Genomic DNA, 23,820 nt, shown 5'->3' with positions numbered 1-23,820 from the left:
TTGTTTTGAAAACAATGAATTTCTCTAAGGCGCAAGGCTTTTCTTCTCACGAGGTATTTATTCATACCCATTGACTTCCTTGTACGAATAGCTGAAATATTTCTTCCAATTATCTTTCGGTGACATTCTCAAAAGCCCATCATTGATGCTAAAAGTGAACACTTAATAATAGTTGCAAAATAAGGAAATAAGGCACATTAAAATTCTTATGTCACATTCAAATAGCACAAAATTGACTGAATGTGCTTCACAGTGTAGGTGAAGCATGATCCCAAACATAATATGTAAGCGACCCCAGGCAAAGGTCAATCTAATGTATGTAGGCGACAATGATGAAAAAAAGGAACCAATGTATTTTAAAAATAAATATGTTTAATAGTTATACTAGAAACAACAAAAACAGTATTAATATTAAAAGAATTTACAGCACAAATAAATATATAATGTGAAAATATCCCCAAGAAATGGTGGCTGTAAAAACTCAACACAATTGTTTTATTTAAATACAAAAAGAATGTTCTCATCAACCCAGGACTTGAGAAGCATTGCCTCTGACCCAGCTGATTGGAGTTAACTCAGTCTCAGGACTTTAGTTTGAGGGTGGTGGCAATATCAGGATTTACTGCTGGCTCACATGGCTGATAAAGAGTCGTGCAACTGACAGGAAAAGGTTCATTGTGTAATTTATGTAGTTTGGAAACTTTTGCCTCTATGTATGGAGTTTGATACATGTCATAGATTCATCTATTTTCTGAGCCGTTTACAAACAATAACTATTCAAAAGTAAGTTGACTTCTAATGGTAACAATTCAAATCCAAGGTTTGCATTTCATCGTGACAGTGCCCACCTGGTGAAATAAAATACTTGAGTGTCACTTGCGTTTGTCAGAAAAGCCACAGAAAATACTGGTCTAAGTTCACCACTCTCAGACTACAGCCCAACAGATGAGAATCTTCACACAATTAGGTCCAAGCTGAGCAGCAGCAGCAACTAGACTCCTTCAGTCCTGCATATGACATATCACCGGGCAGGCAAGTGCAAAACCACATGTCCACTGCCTGAGTCCAAAATGAAAAGCACCTGTGCTGGTGCATCATCTGCACATACTCGTGACTGGGGTTTCCATCGGTCAAATGCCCCATTATGCCCCGAAACCGCACACACGTACATGCACACAAACAGACACACACACGCCCCACCCCTCTCACCTGCAACCTTCACACCGCATTCGGCTGGTGAGTAACATAGCTTCAGTTTAAAAATCAGGAATGTCAAAGCTTTGTTTTCAGTCCTCTCCTGCCTCACAAAAATCCACAGTCAAACATGTTCGATATCAAAGCAGATTGAAAAGGAGGAAAAGCTAAAATCACTGTAACATTTCATATAAATATTATAATACAGAATACTGAACACATTCTATAAATTAAATGACGTTTGAAAAAGGGATTTCCAGTAAGTATTTAAAGGCCATTACCAATAAATTGCTTTGCTGTGGAGGCATGACTATTTCTTTGGAGCACAGACAAAGTTATTGAATACAACAACAGCAAGATTGGGGGGGGGGGGGGTGAGACTGACCTCTTCTCAGCTCATGTAGTCACTACCCTTTGTCATAGACACCTACATTTATATCCCTTTAGCATGGTCTTGAAGCATGTGAAATGAACACAATGTCTCAATAAAAATACAAATAATATACTGTGCATGTGAATACAAATATCTTTTCCAACCCCAAAAAGTTGTGTGATGGAGGCAGGACCAGACATGTAGTGGTTTGACACCTTTAAACCCTGACAAAAAGGTTAACTTTCAAACGAGCATCATCGGGCGTTTTCGCCGAGATTCTGTTCAAACTTTCTTGGCAAACCCTCTTTGGGTTCATGCCATCGTCACTGAACTTCTATTTGATTTGGGAAGAAGGTCATATTATTCGTCACCACAGCACGTAGCCTGTGTCAGCAGTTGTGTCATATTCCGTCGTTATATTCTCACATTTACTGCTGTCGCGTCCTACAGTACAGACAAAACGTCTAATTGTGTCACAGAGAAGAACAAGTTAGTTGGGAAACCTGCCATACAGTTCAAGTGCTGCAGATATCCATCCCCATCAGGACTTGGCGATCCAGCCAGCCGTTCCCATTAAAATGCCCTTTGGGCATGATCGGCTTTTGTTGGATGAAAATGTGATCACCGAATTTTGCAGAATGCGAGACGTACATCGGGTTCATGTCCACAGCAGAACAGCATCCAGTGAAGTCTTACATAAAATAAAGTAAAATATCTTTTTTCCCAAATTTTACCCGGGAGCTCGGTCACATTTTCCCATTCACACGCCGACAGCGTATTCGTTTTAAATAGTAGCAGCAATACACACTGTTGATGTACCGTACTTAGAGTATATATTAAGCGAAATATATGTATAAATCGCTTAATAGCGTTAGATGGCAGACAGACGGTGCAAGATCAGAATGGAGAAGGTCCTGTCTTGCATTGTCCTTGAGTGTCCTTGCAGGGAATGCATCCTCTGATTTCAAAGTGCAGTGCGAAAAAGAATTCCTTCATAACAGTGTAGTCTGCACCTCCTGGTCTCATCTCCTCAGTTTGTCACATCTGTCGAAGAAGAAACAGAAATCTGGTTTAGTGCTCGGAGACCCTTTTGTCTCAAAGTAGGCGCAGAGTGGATTACATCATCTTCCAAATGCAAAGTGCATGCAAATAAACATTTGGAAAGAAGGGCAAAGACGGAGAGAAAAGATGGAGTGTGTGTGGCAGGAAGGCAGGGGGGCTAAGCGTGGAATATGGATTTCTACCCTTGTGTTAAAACCTTCATCTCAAATATTCCTGTTAATTTCAATGTGACTAAATTGGGTTGGCCGCTGATGAAAGAATTATAAAAGGTGTTCTAAAATTCCACCAACACCACATCTGAACGCAAATCAGCCTGTGAGAAGGTTGTCATTGGTGACGTGTGTGGTTCTCTAAAACCAGATCAGCGTGGGGGGCCCAGTGTCGGAGCCAGTGGGCTTTGAGGTCATATAACTAACTGGGTCACAAGAGGTCACGTAGCCTTGTTAACGACAGGCTTCAGTTCGACCAACTCCCTTTTTGGTTGGGTGCTCCATGGATGTCAGAAGGTTGACTCGACTTTAACTCAAGCGTGTTATGTTTCAAATTCATGGATAGAACATGAAGAAAGCAGCGTAGCTATAAATGCATTCACAAATGCACAAATAATCATCAAAATGGATAACCATGAATTATTTTAATATGATAAAACTATATGCAGTCCATTTCACTATTATTCCACCAAAAAAGAAAGAAAGAAAGAGATAACCTTGATTGTGATGAACTACACTGCTGATATTCCAGAGTAACTACGAATATCAATGAACATTTGCCCGTCTGTTTATATGACAACACGGCTTTGTAGGGTCAAAATTCTAACTTTTGAAAAGTGGTCGCTAACTGGAAGATTTTTAAAACATGCACCTTCATTTCATCTGTGCTGTATGTCATTCATATTAGCATATTTGACAATAAAGCTGACTTCGACTTTTTCATCAGTGGTGCTCCATTCAAGTAATTCTTTTGGTGTTACTTATATGGAGAACTCTACATCATTTACTGAGACCAGGGGAGACACACTGTGGCCAGAAATCAAAAATTCAAATATGGAGCAGGCCTGGCTGAAAAGAGCAAAAAATCTGCAAGTACTGGGTATAGGTTGACCTATGCCAAACTGGGAATATATGCTAGTCCACTATTTACTTTTGGATGACACCAGGAGAAGAAGCTATTGGTGGGCATGCACGCGGCAAGTGTTGCCAGCGTTTTTTTTTACCATGCATAAAACTTAAAACATAAATGCATGCATACGTGACTTTGTGGTCTTCTTTGATGGAACCAATCAAGCCCCTCAGCAGGCTTGCTTGCTCCTCAATTCCTTCAAACCAAATGAAACGTCATGAATGAGATTATGATTCTGCATGATTCTAATTTAAAAAAATGGAAGATCCGTGAGGAGGATCGTTAGTTAAGGTCTGATAATGTTTCCTCTGAAAAAACCAAAACTAAATCAAATTTGGGATTGTTGCAATAATAAATCAGGAGGATGGTAATAGATCTGATCTTTGACCAGTGAGCATGCGTCTGAGCGTCTGAGCATGACTAAGTCATGTGCACATGATTTTTTTCGATCTAACATTGAATTTTGAATTAAAATGAAATGTCACAATCGATAACCACAATTATTACTTCCAGTGCCAATGGCGGTCACAATAGCATTTGACAAGACACTGCAAGTTGTGGGAAGAAGGAAACTACAGCATTCATGTGTGCAAATACAACACAGCACGATAAAGAAAGGGATAGGCATGCTTAAGCACAGTGGTGGGTGAAGCGATGAGAAGCCGAGAGAACCTTTTTTTAAAGCACATTGTTTAACGTTTGTATGGAAAAACAAACCTGCAAGTTCTTTCGTTTAATTCAAGCTGCCTGGACTTGCAGTCTAATTGTGTGAATTTGCAGGAGCATTTACAGGTGAGGGGATCCTGCACAAACAAGCGCTTTCTTCTCTCTGAACAAGGCGCACAGTGGCTGCAAGGGAAGCAAAAAGGAGAGACAAAAGAAAGAGAGAGAGAGATCTAAGCTGTAGCGCAAAGTCTGCAGAAAGGACAGACCCAGACACTCATGCAAAATCCCGAATCGCTTCTCTTCTCTCATCCCAGCATTCCCCTCATCATCTCGTTTCACAAGACGGATGAGTGAAGAAAATGTATGCACGAGCAAGATTTGTGGCTGCGATTTGACATTGCAGTAGTTCGACTAATACGGCAACTCTGGGATCCTTGCGCCCTTTGGCCCCTTTTTTGATCTCCCCCAGAGACACAAGTTAATATATGGCCATGACGCGCATTGGCGGAACCTCAGGTCGTGCTTGCTAGCCTTGCTTACTGGATTACTGTTATTTTGCGTCATTGGCAATATCGTTCAGGGGCTTCAGCAAACTCACCGACTTTACTTTGCATGATATGCCACAAAACATGCAGACGAGCCGACATAAACAAAGCCACCATATAACGGCTCCTTGTAGCAGGCAGCCGACGTCAATTAAGCTGGAGTAGACATTGAGGCCGTCACTGCATCTGTTAAATTGCTCTCCCATGATGCAAGGTCATAATTGAGACAAAACAAGGAACTCTCTTGATATATTGGGATTGTTTGGTGGATATAGTGACACTGTAAAGTTGGAATGCTTTGTCTCACATCCCGGCATCATGATCAATTCTGTATCACCTTCTCAAACGATGGTCTGAAAACAGATGCCTAATGACCCATAGCATTCAACTTATCAGTATAAACCCCAAGGCTATGAAAATCTACCGCAGGTCTTTACTTAGATTTATGTAACATTTGCCTGTTGCCTTTAAATACAGCTATCGCTGGAGACACGACAGCAGATAAGATGCACCGAGAGTGTGGCAAACAGTTATCAAGGCAGGACAAAACAGACCAAATAACGGCATACACATTAGATATTTGATCATATAAATCTTTATGTTGGTACTTTTCCTTCTGTTCTCTCCATTGGCCTCGACAAACAGAGGTGAAATCAAAGACAAACGACTTTGAAGGCAACCCAAGCAGGTTCTTGCTGCTTCTAAATCAATAAAATTAACAAGAAACTAATCAACCGGTCGCGTGTCTGCTTTCTCATTGAGTGTCGTCATTAGCAGGATGGAATATTGATCCAAAATAAAGGAGGTGAAACAGGATGTACTGTCTGTCCCTGTGAATAAAGACACATGAAGGCATCCGCTTTACGGCGTTGCCATGTCGAAAAAGCTGATTACACATCGAGCGAGCGGTAGCCCACCATCATGGTAGGGCGAAGCTTAGCTTCAGCCTCACAACAAAAGGCTTTGACTTTGGTAATCAGATCTCATCGCTCCTCGGCATCCAGCATGTCAACTTCGTACAAATTGGCGGTCGCACGCAGCCCTTATCTCCTTCAAAAGCTGGCCAATTTAGAGCCGGGAAGGGTGAATACGGTAGATGTAAATGTCACTGCAATCATAAATGTGACTCCATGTGGAGTTGAGGGTTACAGTGCAATCGGTGGAGTTTTATTTAAATCTAGCTTGGCATCTTGCGTATTCATTTCTTTGAACTGTACAGCCCATGCCAATGAGGGATTTTGAATTTGTGAAATAGTATTTCTCTGCTTTATGACTTACTCTGTTAGCCTGCTCATGTGGTTGCAACGTAACTGACACTCAGTGACGTGCGGTGTGGTTCATGGCTGGTGAGGCACTGACGTCATCACAGTCAGATTTACAAACATGAACTCTACAGAGTAGCTTATTCACCATTTAATTGGCAACAGTTAATGTGTTTTGTTTAAAATGCCATGTCAGCATTCTTTATATAAACTGTAGCATAGAAAAAAAAGAATAAAAAAATGTGATTATCATGTTACCTTTACTTATAAATGAAGTCCATGCGGCGCTCCTTATGAAGAAAGGCATCGATAACTTCTTTGTAGAAGCCTTCCTTATCTTTCTTCAGTTTTAAAAGTCTCTCTATTTCTTTCAATTTAGATATGTAATCCTCCATTCTGAAAATAAGGCCAAGCAACACGAAAAGATGACTGGATGGTTGCACTTAACTTGATAACTGTTTACTGTCACTTGCTCTCACTAATTCTATTATTCTGCAGCCGAGGAGGCGCTAGAAGAATCTGTAATCACCAGCGCCCCCTGTCATGAGGCAGGAGAACTGTGTGCCTCACCTATGCACACAGTTTTGATAAAAATAAAATAAAATAAACACTGTAGTACGGTGTTTATTATGTACAGTGACTGTACATTATATACACCAGCTAAACTGTAGACATTTAGTTCATATACTAAAAGTGTTTGAACACTTTAATCGCGATATGCAGAGGGACAGCAATGCGGTCTCACTGCAGAGTTATTGCAGTTAGCACAGTCATTGCGCAATCCATGGTGAGGCTCAGCCGGCTGCTGCCTCACCGCTCGTCTCTACTTAGTATTTGAACGGTAAATGTGAAAATTCCGCGATTAAAAAAAAAATCCAAAAATGGTGCAGTTAAATGGAAAAGAACTTTAAAGTACAAATCACTAAATAAATATAACAGTTTAATGTATTTTCTCATTTGATATTTCCATGGGGCGGCCCGGTAGTCGAGTGGTTAGCACACCGGCTTCACAGTGCAGAGGTCGCCGGTTCGCGTCCCGGTCCGGCCTCCCTGTGTGGAGTTTGCATGTTCTCCGCGTGGGTTTTCTCCGGGTCCTCCGGTTTCCTCCCACACTCCAAAAACATGCATGGCAGGCATATTGACCACTCCAAATTGTCCCTAGGTGTGAGTGTGAGAGACTGCTGTACGTCTTTGTGTGCGATTGGCTGGCAACCAATTCAGGGTGTCCCCCACCTCGTGCCCGAAGACAGCTGAGATAGGCTCCAGCAACCCCCGCAACCCGAATGAGGAATAAGCGGTACGGAAAAGGAGATGAGAGATGAGAGATATTTCCATGATGACAGGTGAGGCACTGCCTCACCTTCCTCCCCTGACTGCACCTCACTGCTGACACTCACTTAAAGTGTGTTGAATTGACTTCATTTTATTTTGTCATGTGGTTGCACAAAATACAATTTAATGGATTCTGATCCTTTGTTTCAATAGACTATACATCTCCGTAAAAAAATCTACATCCAGATGATTGATGGTATACAATGTAAAAATGAGTCAATTAAAAACTATGACAACATTTTTATTATCAGTGTGTGTGTATATGTGTATATCAAACCCTGAACTGAAAATGAAGTGATGATGGCTGAGCTACTGAAAGATGCAGTGGTGTGTTGTCAACTGATTCAACCGACAGGGTCTCCACTCATCACTCTTTTCATCCTGTATTCGCACCGCTAAAAATATATCTAGGTTAAGTGTCTGACACCTGTTGCTACAATTAGACTGGCGAGGCAGTTTAGGGGTAGATTTGCGCAACTGGAGTCGCAGCGCAGACAGCAGCGGGTGGTCCGCTGTCTGCAAACTATGCCTACGTCACTCCCACTGTTACAGCCACCTCATGAAACTAACACTGCCATAAAAAGAGCCAAGTGACAGGCAAGTTACCTTGGTGGAATACAGTCTTGAAAAGTGCTGTACTCTCCCTTCAAAGCAAGCATATGTATCAAAATAATTTAAAAAATGCCTCTTAACGCAAATGAGACGAATTTGAAAGCGCCATGAGTGAAGATCCTATTTATTCAGGCGTAAATGGTTCTAAAGAAAGTTGAGCTCCAGCACATTGATGTGGACCGCCACAATGGCACAACCTTTATCTTTGATCAGCTCAAAACTGATCACAACAGCCAAGTAAAAAGGTTTAGGTTTCCTAACTTCTAACACAAACGTGCACAATTGGCCTGCATTGTGTCTGTTGGAATTTCTAAATAGTAGCACAAACATAGACAACACGTCACTTTTTGGTCAACCAAAATATGTCCCAAATGTGCCTACTGACCAAAGTAAATAAAATAACAATTGCAATGTTTCCCAACCTTTATTGGTTGACATGAGCACAATGTCACAGCATACCACCTGAAGCAATCATCTCACTTCACTCACAAATGACTGGATCAGTGTGAAATACGCGTCTGTTCAATACAAGGCCATTCTACTCAATGGAAGCCATTTTTTATTCTCTTGTGTGAATGGTAACTAGTGGCTTCTGCCTTCAAATAGTGGAGCATAGATGTCAACTGCCAATCACTTGACACAGATGAGCAAAGACATCTTCATAAATTTCTCAACAATAATCGTCTGACAATTTAAGCGAAATTGAGTAATCCGTGGCACACGTGATGGTCTATCATGGCACGTTCATGCATCACTGAACTATTGAACCAAGCAAACAGCCGCTTAACGTCAATCATGATGAAGAGTTTGGTTTTAATTGAATTATTCCCATTTTTTTGTTGTATTGTGTCTAAGATAGACGGCACAATTCCATCATCTTAAGTCAAACTACGTGACACAATTGGGAAAGTATGCAAGTCTGCATTTCTTCCAGCACAAGTGTAGGAAGCAATCCAACCAAAATCAAAGAGCTTCAAAAAAAAACAACAATAATCTAACCCGTAATATCCCCCACCCACACACACGCAAACCCTTAGAAGAATATAAAAACAACATAAAAACTCACAACATACTTACTATTCTTTTTCTTTATTTGCTTGAACTTCGGGCTTTAATCTGAAATGAAACATCGCACCCGAGAGTTTATGATATATGTATTTATGGCTCTTGTGATGAAATTGAATGAAAATGTGGGCTCTCTGTCTCACCTGCAGTCACACTTTTTATGCTCCGTGAAGCTCAGCTGAATTTTATGTTGCGTGACCAGTGATCTGATCCGCATTACCTTCAAGGAAAACAGCACATGACAAAGAAATGGTCAGCTTAATACGAACTTTTCCACAAGGCTGCTTATGGGGACAAGTGTGTAAATGACGATCCCTTATTTAAAGACTTGAAGATGTGCGTGTCTGTGGAATCATGTTTTCCCATACTTTTTCAACTATCACGCATGCCAAAGCACAGGCGTGCACACCAGCTGGCAGGAGGGGCTTCAACCACATGGACATGGTTGTAAACATTACGGCGAAGTAAACAGCATGTTTAAAATGCCATGTCTTGCTGCTTCACTTTTTCTTTATTGAAGAAAAGCTGGTTGTTCTGGAAACAAACGTGCAGACAGTGGCCTGGCAACTCTTCACAGTAAATTGAGCTCAAAGGGTAAAAGTTGTTGGATTGAAAATATATTTTCCATTTGCAGTCGTTTTCAAAGCAGTGGTAAATGGTCTCCCACTCACGCTCCACAAAAATCTCCCTGAATTAAATTAAAATACTGATTGTTCAACAAGTTAAAGTACACACAAGAGCTTTGAAAGGCACTTATAAATGGAATGTATTATTATTATTATTATTATTATTATTATTATTATTATTATTATTATTATTATTATTTGTTAGGTACATTTCAGTTGTATTTAACATTGAAGTAATTACGGGACATGCGAGTGAAACATTTATTTATTTACAATTTGCATTGAACTTTTGTATGCAATGTTTTTGAATAGAATCCATTTTTAAAAGAAGTGATTCCACCCTCTCCTCCTATTTCCAAATTCCATGGTCATGTCCAAACGCTTTGGGCTACTATGCTGCTATATTTTAACATTGATGATTATGATGGTGCACCAAGTGTGTTACAAAGAAAATGTTAGAGAATCTTGCCTTCTCCTTTACTGTGTCATCGATTGCCAGGTCAAAATCACAAACTTTCAAATATGTCTTCCGTTCCATTCTCTATTTTGGATTCACATTGGATTTAATTGTCATACTGCATTGGACTTTTGAGAATTGATTCATATACATTATTAGTTCTCAATAACCCACAGCAGAACTAAGAAATCGATGTATACAATGGACAAAAAAATGTACTTTTCCATATTTTTAATCTGTGCTATTGACCAAGCAGACCGTTTTATAGGTTTGTCCATCCTCAACTTACTTGTAACGTAACATTACGGGTTTCAGATGGCACGCACTCCATCGCCTCATCGTTGCAGCAGCCTCCACACCGTGTGAGAACTACACAGGAAGGTGTGTAAGTGTGTTCCGTGTCCTCGGGATACTCCTGGGAGATGTCCACAAGCACTTCCCTGGGCTGACACCTACTCTTCATGATGACATCTGTCAGTTGGATAACTGAAAAAGAGAAGAAATTGATTTTTAATAGGACAGCAATGAAGCAATTACAGTCATCTTAATTGCTATTGATTATCCTGTGAAATTCTCAACCAAGATATTGCCACAAATATCAGAATCAGAATCAGAATCATCTTTATTGCCAAGTATGTAGGACACACAAGGAATTTCTTTCCGGTAGAACACGCTGCACTAGTATCGTTGTCAAAAAAACTGCTAAGTGGCACTATACAGTTCCATTTTGGCTACTGTTGAAAAATCTAACATAACTAAAATATCTAACATCTCGTACCCGTTTGGGCTCAACAATTCTGCTCTGAGAGAGGAACAAGAGATTTTGTCACCTTAACAGAAAATACATTTTTCATTCATCATTCAGTCACTGTCAGGCTATGTATATAATACTGCTGGTCAGATGAAAGTTGAAATGCACAACAAACTACACCAAAAAAGTGGCTTGAGTTGAATTTAGGTATACACTGAAAAAAAAAAAAATATATATATATATATATATATATATATATATATATATATATATATATACAGTAAAGTCTCGTTATATCGATATTCAAGGGAGTCCGAAAAAATATCGATATAACCGGGACTATCGATATATCCGACCCTGTTTGCATGTAATTTTCTCCGTGCGTGCATAGAAATAGTATCGATATAACCGGGACTATCGATATATCCGATATCGATATAACAAGACTTATACTGTATATATATATATATATATATATATACACACACATTTTGTGATATCATGAGAGGCTAGCTCTCAGCTGGACAGGACAAGAAGTGCAATGGACGACAGGTTTGGATACAAACAAAAGGTATTATATATATATATATATATATATATATATATATATATATATATATATATATATATATATATATATATATATATATATATATATATATATATATATATATAGAGAGAGAGAGAGAGAGAGAGAGAGAGAGAGAGAGAGAGAGAGAGAGAGAGAGAGAGAGATAGATAGATAGATATAATTTGATTTCAACAAATTGTCCGAATGTATTATTTCAAATAATTAATTAATATACATAGTTTTCCGTTCCTCATGATTGTTAAAAAAAATCCAGCCAAACGATCAGAATGAAAGTCAACTTGCCAGGTCCGTAGGCGAAGCGACTGCTAGCTAGCCTCCACACGGCTAATTAGCTTCCACACTTGCTTTCTCTGTCGCAGAAGTATATTGATGCTAACGTTAGCATGTGGCTTGTCATAGTTGTTTCATTGCAAATTAGAATCACGGCAGAACTTTTTCTCTCCACAAAGGCGAATCAACCTGATTTTTTTTACTCGTCCGCTTATTCAAAAGTGGCCGTTTACCTGTTTCGACATGAACGACACCTGAATCAGGATCATCTAATCAAAATGGCGCTTTCCGTCAACCGGCGTCAGTATCATCCAATCAAAATAGCGCTTTCCGCCAAAACAAGCCGAAACAACAGCGAAAAATCAAGAATGTGTATTTAGTTTTATCTGCGAGCCAGACGCGATCATCAAAAGAGCCATATACCGCTTTTCTGGAGAATGGTCATTTAGGTCTGAAAAAGTCGCAAATCCGCCGATCGGCGGAAAATTCTAATCCCTGTATATCAAAGTTTTAAAAATATAAGGAAAACCACATTATAAGGCGCTATAGTAGAGATTGGGGTTACGCACTACTTCTTATATGGGGGGAAATGGAGCCAATGGCTGCCGACAGTAGTTGACCTGTTGTGGCTAAATGTCACTTCACATTATAAGGCACACGCATTTAAAGAGTCAGGGTCATCTTTTCAAGAAAATCAAGGCTTTTGGGTGTGCCTTATACACTGGAAAATACGGTACTTATGTTTCAAACTTCGTCAGTATGAAGTAACGACACTTGAGTTGGTCTGTGTTATATGGGTTCACGGTCTGTGAATAGGGCACGGTATGAAATCGGTACCATCGAAAAGAGGTGAAAACCGTTGCATCTGGTGGATAAACATTCAAAGCTGTGTGACCTTTCTGTATTATAACTATAAAAGTAAATAAAAAGGAATACAAGACTGCTTCTTGAGAATACCTGAAGTAATCAACTCAAACCGTGAAATGAAAAGTGAAGTCATATTTATTTGAGCATACCCAAAAGACTTCGCTTTACCGGTACTCAGCATGACACGCCGCAGCCCAGGCTGCTGTCTGTCTGCCTCTATTGTCATCTAAAAGTGTTGACATCCATGTCCTGAAAAGTATCCCTTCACGGTTGACATGAAAAGCATACGCCAAGCTGGTCATGTCGTATCGGTGTGTAGTAACAGATCATTTTTAGGAGCACCAAGTACTAATTACCAAAATTGATATTAGTGCTTCCCTAGTTAAATCGCTATTTGGTCAATATTGCAAAGGTCGGCTCAGTCCCGCGTCCTTGCTTTTCCATCCCTTGTACAGTCAAGAATAATCCACTCAGGAGTCCATCAGTCTGAGCCATCAGTGACTCTTTCTAAACTTTTGACCCTGGTTAGTCAGAGCAGCCTCAAGTCAGGCGTTGTGGCGCCAGGGGTCATCGCTGACATGTGACCCTATAAACCCAACGCTGTGTTAGATGAATATTTGCCAGTGACTGAAAATATCATGTCAGTGACAGAACTATGAGTCAATGAGGTGACCGTTTTTAAAACATGTTAATGATGCCGACATGATACCTTGAATCCTAATTGCAGTAACATTGATTGACTGCACGACTTAGCAATTCAAAAGGCTGACCTCAACGACCCAGCAATAGTGACTCTGCATGTTTTCCAGCCAAACACAAACTGCTAAAACTCAGTGGTTGTTCTTGTCAATGTGACAGGCGGTCTGATAGTGTAGGAAGAGGCAGAGGAAGTCTGCCACCTGTGTGCTCTTGAACTTCACAATCTGACACTATCACCCCAATAACAATCACATGACCCTGTGCCTTTCCTCGGAGATGATGTCTCCTGCAGCCAATCGCATGTCTACATCCATCACCGTTCAAAGGGTCCAACCTTGGCCTAAGCACAACAGTATCACTGTTAAACAAACAGGCATTTGACACTAAACCGAGGTTGACTGCAGATGTATTGACTGGGCGGCTGGTGCAAACGGACACACTAAAATGACACACAAAACCTCCCAATGGGAATTATGATGGATATCCTGGCAGTGTAATCTGAACCTCTTTTATCGGGACTCCAAAATCCCAAATCAGACCTTTAGCCAGTCTGGAAACTATGACAAATGTTTCCTTTCGATAGAAATACGCAGTACTGTTATTTAATAACAAAGCTTTACAAATCCACACGAGCGCGCACACACGCACACACACGCATGCACACACACACACACACACACACACACACACACACACACACACACACACACACACACACACACACACACACACACACACACACACACACACACACACACACACACACACACACACACACACACACACACACACACACACACACACACACACACACACACACACACACACACACACACACACACACACACACACACACACACACACGCACACAACTAATTTATTCTGTATATTGAACAAATCATACATTATACAGCCAGGAATGGACACTCACCTTCATTTTTACTCTTGTCCGCTCCCTTGTTAATACTGGCAGTCTGCAAAAGATGCACAAGAGTCCGTGTGTGTCATTGTCTTGAAAGCATTACAACACATCGACATATGAACGAATCCATACATTAATTATGAACAGCACATTTTATACACACATATACACACGTAACTTTTTCGAGAGTTGCCTTACATGCGGTTGTAGTACATGTATGTGTATAACGAAACATTCTAATACGTCACGTTGTAAAACTCTAAAAGGCGTACCCAGAAGCCATTGTTGTCTAAAATGTTTGTTCACGTCGGCAAATAGTCCGTGCCTTTTTTTATGGTAAGAGAAAAGGTGACGTGACGATCTGCAGCAGCATACGTTTACCCAATGCGGCTGCTGCAATTGGCCGAAGGTATTGCGTGAGAAATTCTGTGTGGGGAAACGTGGTATGAAGTAGGTGGGCATCCTGCGGGGTGGCCGGCTAGGTGAAACCGAATCTCAGTTTCCACATATTCCGAATCACCGTGAGGGAAAAATAGAACGGGACTGAATTCTTGGCCATAATAGCGGCAAGGACTGGATCAAATAATGCTATCCGCGCGTCTTGTATAATTCCCGCGGCACTTGACAGAACTCTCGCGAGCGCTCATCAGTCAAGCGGTCATAATGACAGCTTGTGCGTAGTCTCCTTTTTGGAGTTGACATCGAGGTTCCTCATATGAATTATGCGCGAAGGTCTATAAAAAAACGTGCCGTGTTGCCTTTTTATTTGATCATTTCCTCCTTTCGTTTTTAATTCATACCAGTCGTTGTTGGTCTTGCCTCACAGCAAGGTGGCCTCTGGTTCAATTTCTAGGGTCGGCCACTTTTGACACCTGACTTTGGGGCAATGAAGGGCGGGGGGTGGGGGTTCGGGGCGAGCGGTTTGCTCCCTTCCTTCTTTGTATGGGCTCCCTAGTCTGAGAGAGGTGGCCGGCGGTGCTGCGGTTCCCACCCACAATTAAACAAACACGTAGACATTTGATTGACCAAAGCGACACCGTTGCTATTGCATCAGGGATGGTTAATAAAAAGTCGTTGTACTTTTCCCGCGCACGTATCAATTAGGAACGCTTATTACGGAAATATTTCATCGTTCGGTTCACTCTGTCGAGTGTAAATTGGTGTAATGCCATAATGAAGCAGCCTACGTATCTCGCCGGTGACGAGGCACATGCTATTTTGCCACAGTGATGACGTTACAAATGACATTGCCGTTGCCATTGAACTAAATGTTTCCGAAATTACAGAGGTAATTACGTTTTTCATTGGCGAAGTGGAAACACCAACACTAAACAATTTCAAATAATTGGCTTCCTTGATACTTCCCGCAACACATGTCAAGTACGATATCATGCAATTAACTATCAAGTTATTCATCAGTTATTGTAAGAGGAACCCCGTTGGGTAAAACTTACATTGACAGTGGATAGGTGAAGAACCGCTGCCAGGAGAATTTGTACCAAACTAAAAACAATGTTCATGATTGTAACTCCACAAAAGTCTGAAAAGGCCAGGCGTCGGCTAAAATGTTAATAGAACAATGTTTTTTTTTAAGAATAAGATAAGAGTCAAAAGACGAAAAACTTAAGACAATTTAAAAAAACGCGGCAAATGTTTGCTATAGTTAAGGCGAATCCATATCTTCCGAGCGCACGTCGCACGGTGTAATATCCTCGCAGGCAATGTTACCATCCAACAGGTATTGCACATCCACAGACAAATACGATGTGTTGGGGTCTGAAATCCACACGGAAACAGATCGATCCTCCGCATACGTTTCGATCCTCCGCATACGTTCAACTCTTGATAAGAGAAGCGGCTCAGCAACTTTGCTTGCCGGTTGTTTTACGCTCCCGTAACAGCATGAAAGAGCGTGGCAGAATAAGGACAGCGTTTGTCGATATGAAGTGATCCAATTCCCCCCTTTCTTCGCGCCTTTTGTCGTCCCTTATTCAACCACAGTCTCGGTCTTCTCTTGTTGTCTATGGTTGTTTCTATAGTAAACATAGACGGTGGTATGTCACCGGTTCAGCGCAGCTGTACCAGGTTGTCGAGCGCCCTATCTGCCCTAGGTGGTAGTCGCCAGGGTTCACTGCTTATTATTAAAGGTGCCGGAACATCAGCGAGCATGAGGCTCGCGGAGGAGGAGGGGCAACGAAGAACAGCCAATAGCAGCGTCGAAATCCTGGCCTTATCCTCATTGAGGAAACCATTATCCCACCCAGAGATTTGTCCAAGGGGGCACAATTAACCATATCCTGGCAAAACGGGGAAACTAAGGATTTCCCTTTCAAATGTAGTAAATAACGACACTTTCAAAGTAAGTCTCTTACCATCCGCGTTTAACTCCCTTCAATAGTGGTGCAGTAAATGTAGAGCAAGAGATTTGCGAATTTTGTGTAATCACTAGGCCAGGGGTGGGCAAACTTTTTGACTCGCGGGCCGCATTGGGTTCTAAAATTTGACAGAGGGGCCGGGCCAGGAGCATTTGGAGGTAGTGTTTGGGCCGGAAATACTAAACCTAAAGCATTAAAGGACAACCGACGCCCCCGGACAAGTTATGTCAAGTTATAAAATCACTTCAAATGACTTTGACTGAACGTATTTTACAAAGATTTCACAGCATATAGCTATAGTTTACGTTCTAAGACTTGCGCTGAATATTCACAAAGTCTTGTTTTCGAGTTGATGACGATCCCCATGTGACATCACGTTTGGACCGCCCCTGACCGAGAAAGCGACACACAATGCATTTTGGGTACTTTGTTTGGTCTGAAAATTTCGTGTTGATCCGTGTTGATGGCGAAATTAGAAGGAAAACACATAAATAACGCCATGGTGAATCGTTGTGTGTTGCACCAAGACAACTATTTGATATTCGCTGACACAAATTCCCAGCTGACAAATCAGCCCATTTCCAACGGAGCTTGGGCGCAATCTTCTGCATTTTCTGGGTGCTACATTGCTGTCATTGACGGCTCGAATTGATATAGGAGGACTCCTTGAATCAATTGCAAACATTTATGCTTTCCTCTTCAGAACTATTTGAATCATATTCATAACTGGATGAGTAACAAGAAAACATCTTCTCCGAATCTGAAGCCATTGTTTTGATTCTCGAGCAAGGCAAGACGTCTTGGTGTGACGTCACGAACAAGGGGGTGGGACCTTCTGAAACTGGCCATTTCCGGATTCATTTTGAAGTCATTTTTATTGGTGTTTTTCATTTAACTAAAAATATCAGCCTGCCTGTTTTGGGTATTTTAGATGCTATAAAACGTTTTTCTGATGTCAGTGGGAAACAAAAAAAATGGTGCCGGTTGTCCTTTAAATGTAGTGTGTACAAACCTCATAGCACAGTAAGAACCCAATTTATTAACTGTCTTTCAAATGTGAAAAATATCCCTGATCAGTTAATAAATTTGTCTCAAGGAATATGGCGTTTACATACTATTTCGCAGATACTTGGAGGAGGAAATGGAAATAGATTAAAATAACATATGCACTGTGATTCATCAAGATTGCGTCTGTTTTTAAGTTTTCATTGAAGGGGCAAAGTTAAAGAAATCAACATTTATTGAAAAATGGAATCACTTTCATCATTCAAAACATATTATTCCACAACGAAATATTCAAGCTCAATAATACCTACTTGTGTTAAATTCCGCCAAATCATAGATGGTTTGTCCTGACCGCGCGCTCAACAAACTCCTCACTGACACCCTAGCCTTCACGCGCAAACAATACACGTGTACCGTCGCCGAGCACACAGACATAGGCTACCTGCAGTGAAATTTGCATACTCGGCACGGCAGCCAATCAGAAGCCTGCTTCTTTCTTCCGGACTTTCGCAAGCGTTATAAAGTCGTGCAATTGAATATAATTTTCCAAAATAGATGCACAGAACCTCAGCCCAGAAGAAAGATTCAAAAGAAGCTAACAACAAAACGTAAATTTACATTAAACCGTGACTGTAAAGTGTACGTGAGACTTATGAAAGGGGCTTAGTGGCTCGTAGGAAGCAATGCAAACGTTGCATTGTGCACCACAATGACAATCGACTACTGCAGAAAAATCTAGCCATGCACATTTACCGCAAGTTAAGCAAGGTAGCGTTTGTAGTAGGTACATTCTTGATTTTTAAAAAAAACTTTATACTTTGTGACAATGTTTTTTCATGTGATTAGTTTTCTCATTGTGCTTCAAGTTGTGAAAAATGGGGCAGGCAACTTTTCAGTTATCTGCCCTGTTGACTGCTAATTTTTTGTCATGAGTTTCACACTGTTTTTACTATAATTTGGGCAGGTTCGGCGGGCCGGATTAAAAAGCCTAACGGGCCGTATGTGGCCCGCGGGCTGTAGTTTGCCCATGGCTGCACTAGGCAATAGCTACGACTTTAACTCAAGGTCATTTGAATGTATTTTGGATTTAATTTATACATTCAATCATGCCGAACTACCAAAATGCCATCATTTTCTTTGATCAAATATATATTTACCATATTTTCCGGTGTATAAGGCGCACCTATAAGCCTTCATTTTCATCAAAAGATGACCCTGCGCCTTATCCGCTGGTGCACCTGATATGTGAAGTAATATTTAGCCACAACAGGTCTGGCAACTCTTGTCAGCAGCCATTGACTTTTTTAAAAAAATGTGTAGATTAAAGGTCAACAGACCTCTCCGGACAAGTTGTGTCCATAATTTGTAAAATGGCTTAAAATGACTTATACGGAGCATATTTTACGTTTTAAGACTCGCGCTGAATATAGTGGTACCTCGGTTCTCGAACGCCTCACAGATCGAACAAATCGGAGTTTGAACAAAATATTCGAGATATTCTTGCTTCGGCGTTCGAACTCCGAAGGTGGGGTGCTGAGCGGCGTACAGGTGTATCGCTCTCTCCGTGACCTGTTGTTGCTTGCGGACGTGCTGCGTTTTGCTCTAGTGTTTAATATAGGTGTACAAAGAGTTTTAGCCCCTAATCATGCCTCCAAATAAAGTAAGTGCTGCTAAAAGTGACTATTGCATTTAAAGGGCAACCGACATCACTTTTTTGTTTTTTAACTGACATCAGAAAAACGTTTTATAGCATCTAAAATACCCAAAACACGCAGTATGATATTTATTAAATATATATATATATTTATTTAAATTCAAAACACCAATAAAAATGACTTAACGTATCCAAAATCTGCAAAAAATTGAGCTGCGAATTGGGCATTTTCAGAAAGTCCCGCCCCCAGTTTGTGACGTCACGCCAAGACGTCTTGCAATGTTGGAGAATCAAAACAATGGCTTCAGATTCGGATAATATGCTTTCTTGTTACTCATCCAGTTATGAATATGATTCAAATAGTTCTGAAGAGGAAAGCATACATGTTTGCAATCGATTAAAGAATTTATTCCGTGTCATTTTGAGGCAAACGGGCAGGGGGAATGTCTCACCCGAAAAGAGGCAATAAAATAGCCACCGAGCTGTGAGGAATGAATCAGCCCGTTTCCACATGCTCATATATTCTTTCAATTGAGCTTGGATTCCCTCTGCTGGCGGCTTTTGGATGTAACACACGGTTTAAAAAAAAACAGTACAGCAAAATACATTGACGTGATGGAAAGACGCTACAATGCGTCTTTTTTACGGTCAGGAGGCGGTCCTTTTCTGACGTCTCGTGAGTACTCGTCACCAACTCAAAAACAAGACTTCCTGAATGTTGAGCGCGAGTCTTAAAACGTAAAATATAGCTATATGCGGTGGAATCTTATTAAAATACACCCAGTAGAAGTCATTTGAAGCCATTTTACAAATTACTATCATGTCCGGAGACGTCGGTTGTCCTTTAAGGAAGAAATAATCGCAAAATATGAAGGAGGTGTGCGAGTGTCTGATCTGGCTAGGGAATCCAGCATGGCGAAATCTACAATCAGTACGATATTAAAGAATAAGGAGGCTGTGAAATCTAGTGATGTTGCTGTGGGAGTGAGAGCAAATGTCATTGGATAGATATTTTAAGAGAAAAGAACATCCTGTAGCCGAGTCATCTGTAGCTGTCACGTTCCGAGCGAGAGTGACAGCAGCTGACTCGTCGGAACATAGTGGAATGTTTGGGATCCCAAAGCAGGCAGCAGAGACTTACTACCCAAGCAGGATGTTTATTCACAAATAAAAGAAAACACAGCGAGTAAGAAGGCAGGGGGTGATCCAACCCGCTGACTACGCCAAAAAGCAAATGGCACACGAGGGTGCAAAATTACGCAATCCCGGAAGATGACATAAATTTATGGGACGCAGGGAAAATACCTCGGACCGGATACACTCGCGCATCGAAGGAAGAGTCCAGGTACGGTGGCGACCCGCTGTCAACTCGCAAGTGACAGGAGCAAAGAGATGGTTTCGGTGTTCGAACAAATCGCTTTTCGAACAGGGTCCTGGAACGAATTATGGTCGAGAACCGAGGTATCACTATATTCCAGAAGTCTTGTTTTTGAGTTGGTGACAAGTCCTCACCTTACGTCACTGAAGTAACGCCCCTGACCGAAAAAAGGACACATTGTAGCAGTCCTTCCATCACGTCAATGCATTTTGCTGTACTTGTTTGGTCTGAAAACGTGTTGCACCAAAAAGAGGCGCAAGAGGGTGACAAAGCTCCATGTAAGGAATTTATCAGCCTGTGGTGTGCTGATTAATTCCTCACACGGAGCTTTGTCACCATTTTCTGCCTCTTTTTTGGTGATACATTTCCCCCCAATGTTGCCTCAAAATGGCACGGAATAAATTATTTAATCGATTGCAAACATGTATGATTTCCTCTTCAGAACTATTTGAATCATATTCATAACTGGATGTGTAACAAGAAAGCATATTCTCCGAATCTGAAGCCATTGTTTTAATTCTTGAGCAATGCAATACGTCTTGGCGTGACGTCGCGAACTGGGGGCGGGACTTGCTGAAAATGCCCAATTCGCAGCTCAATTTTTTTTGCAGATTTTGGACACTTTAAGTCATTTTTATTGGTGCATTTGACTAAAAATATCATACTGCGTGTTTTGGGTATTTTAGATGCTATAAAACGTTTTTCTGATGTCAGTTCTTCTTCTTTTCCTTTCGGCTTTTCCCCTCAGGGGTCGCCACAGCGAATCAATGTCCTCCATCTATCCCGGTTTTGTGCATCCTCTTCCCTCACACCAGCTACCTTCATGTCCTCTTTGACCACATCCATAAACCTCCTCTTCGGTCTTCTTCTCGGTCTCCTGCCTGGCAGTTCAAGGCTCAGCATCCTTTTCCCGATATAGTCGCTCTCTCTCCTCAGGACATGTCCAAACCATCTCAGTCTGGCCTCTCTGACTTTCTCTCCAACGCCTCTAATATGAGTTGTCCCTCTAATGTACTCATTCCTGATCCTATCCAACCTGGTCACTCCCAAAGAAAACCTCAACATCTTCAGCTCTGCTACCTCCAGCTCTGCTTCCTGTCTTTTCTTCAGTGGCACTGTCTCCAGTCCAAACACCATGGCTGGTCTGACCACTGTTTTATACACTTTTCCTTTCATCCTAGCTGAAACCCTTCTATCGCACATCACACCTGACATTTTTCTCCAGCCGCTCCAGCCTGCCTGGACACGCTTCTTCACCTCTTTTCCACACTCTCCATTGCTCTGGACAGTTGACCCCAAGTACTTAAAATCCTCGACCTTCTTTATCTCTTCTCCCTGTAGCCCTCTTGCACTTGGATCCCTCTCATTCACACACATATATTCCGTCTTGCTGCGACTGATCTTCATTCCTCTCCTTTCCAGGGCATATCTCCACATCTCTAGTTTCTCCGCCACCTGTTACCTGTTCTCGCTACAGATCACAATGTCATCTGCAAACATCATGGTCCAAGGAGATTCTTGTCTACCATTGTCTGTCAGCCTGTCTGTTCGGTTTAAATTCTTGTTTCTTTCCTGGTTCGGTGTTCAAAGAAGTTCAGTGATAAAAATATCAGTAACGACGATAGATGGTGAACAAAAAACTACTTTATTCTAGTGAGACAGAAAAAGCACACTCTCGTCTAGGTAGGAACGAAGACATGAGCACACGGACAAAGATAGGAAACAAAGAGAGCGAGCTCCCGCTCTGACAAGTTTTTGAATGTCCACAGCAGCGATCTGTTGTCCAATCAGCTACGGACAACTCAGTGTTGGGAGGGTCTTAGATTGAAGTTGGAGCCGTTGCTTCTTTGCAACGACTATTGAACTAATAAGATTGATAATGGTATTAGACTGAAATTAAACGTGCAATAATCATAATGTGTACTAAGCTAAACATGAAATAACCTAATATGTTTACTAATGTACATAAAACACTCTATCATTCCCTCCTGTTGTACATTTAAACATCAGTTCATACATTTCCAAAAGTTTTCATGCATGCACGTCATACTAACTGCACAGGGAACCATTCTTTATTCTTGCTTTACTCATCTAATCTAATCTATGTAATATTATCTAACCTAATCTAACTAACACCATGGAGAAGGCGAAAAACCTCTATCACAACTTTGCTGCTGTGATATGTAACCTCTCCATTTTTGAGGGTTTTTAAATTTTAATGAGGAAAACTCCTTCTCGGCTCTCCGTTTCTTTTTTTGCTTTTGTTTGTTGGAGCAACCACACTCTGGCCATGGTGTACTATTCCTAGCTACAACACAGGGTCCCCTTCACGCATTTGTTGATACAAAACCTTTGTGTAATTCACCTGAGAATTAGTTATCATATTCATTAGCATTGCTCTTAAGCATGGAATAATACAACCAATGACTAAGAAAATAAATACAATCACAATTGCGAAAGGGATAAACACTCTGAGCAAAAGTTCGATACCAAGAGTCCCCAAAGAGCCCGTCAAAGATCCACGGGTGATCAGTCCGTCGATCTTTGGCCATGGCGTCTCTGAGATTCCTGACAACAGACAAAGCATCAGTCATGTTTATGCAATTCGCTTCTTCGGGTATGTACGTAAGTGTCACCCACCATAGCACCCACCATAGCACAGACGCCCCCTTGTGGGGCCGTCAAAAGGTCCAAAACCATTCTATTTTGCAGCACCATTTGTCTAATTGCTGCAATTTCAGTGTTTTGCATTTCATCTACTTCCAAACTGGCATTTACAAACACTTGAAACCTGTAGTCAATTGTTTCAATTCGTAGCATGTTTTTAGCCACTCCAATTTGTGGAAAAAGAGCTAACATTACCTTACTTCCCGTGCTATGGTGTTTGAATTGTTCTGGAACATCAGTTCCCCAGATCGAATCATGGGGCTTAAACGACACTCTTCTTTTCACATGATGGTGCGCTGGACGACTGGTAACGATGAAAGTATTGTC

The 23,820-nt window shown here is 41.2% G+C and overlaps 1 protein-coding gene across 1 annotated transcript; it reads right to left on the bottom strand.

Moving 5' to 3' along the window:
* Positions 1-352: 352 nt before the first annotated feature.
* On the bottom strand, positions 353-16,533 carry vegfaa (vascular endothelial growth factor Aa). Its single transcript, XM_088998680.1, has 7 exons — positions 15,869-16,533; positions 14,424-14,466; positions 10,603-10,799; positions 9,374-9,450; positions 9,243-9,281; positions 4,466-4,597; positions 353-2,611 (listed from the first exon to the last, which is right to left on the bottom strand). Exons 1-7 carry the CDS (start codon positions 15,932-15,934, stop codon positions 2,590-2,592), a joined length of 576 nt encoding a protein of 191 aa, XP_088854806.1. The 5' UTR covers positions 15,935-16,533; the 3' UTR covers positions 353-2,589.
* Positions 16,534-23,820: the final 7,287 nt, after the last annotated feature.

Source organism: Hippocampus bargibanti, linkage group LG06 (genome assembly GCF_051943395.1).
Source record: "Hippocampus bargibanti isolate YZ-2025 linkage group LG06, ASM5194339v1, whole genome shotgun sequence".
NCBI classification, from domain to species: domain Eukaryota; kingdom Metazoa; phylum Chordata; class Actinopteri; order Syngnathiformes; family Syngnathidae; genus Hippocampus; species Hippocampus bargibanti.
This window is presented reverse-complemented; position numbering and strand designations above follow the sequence as displayed.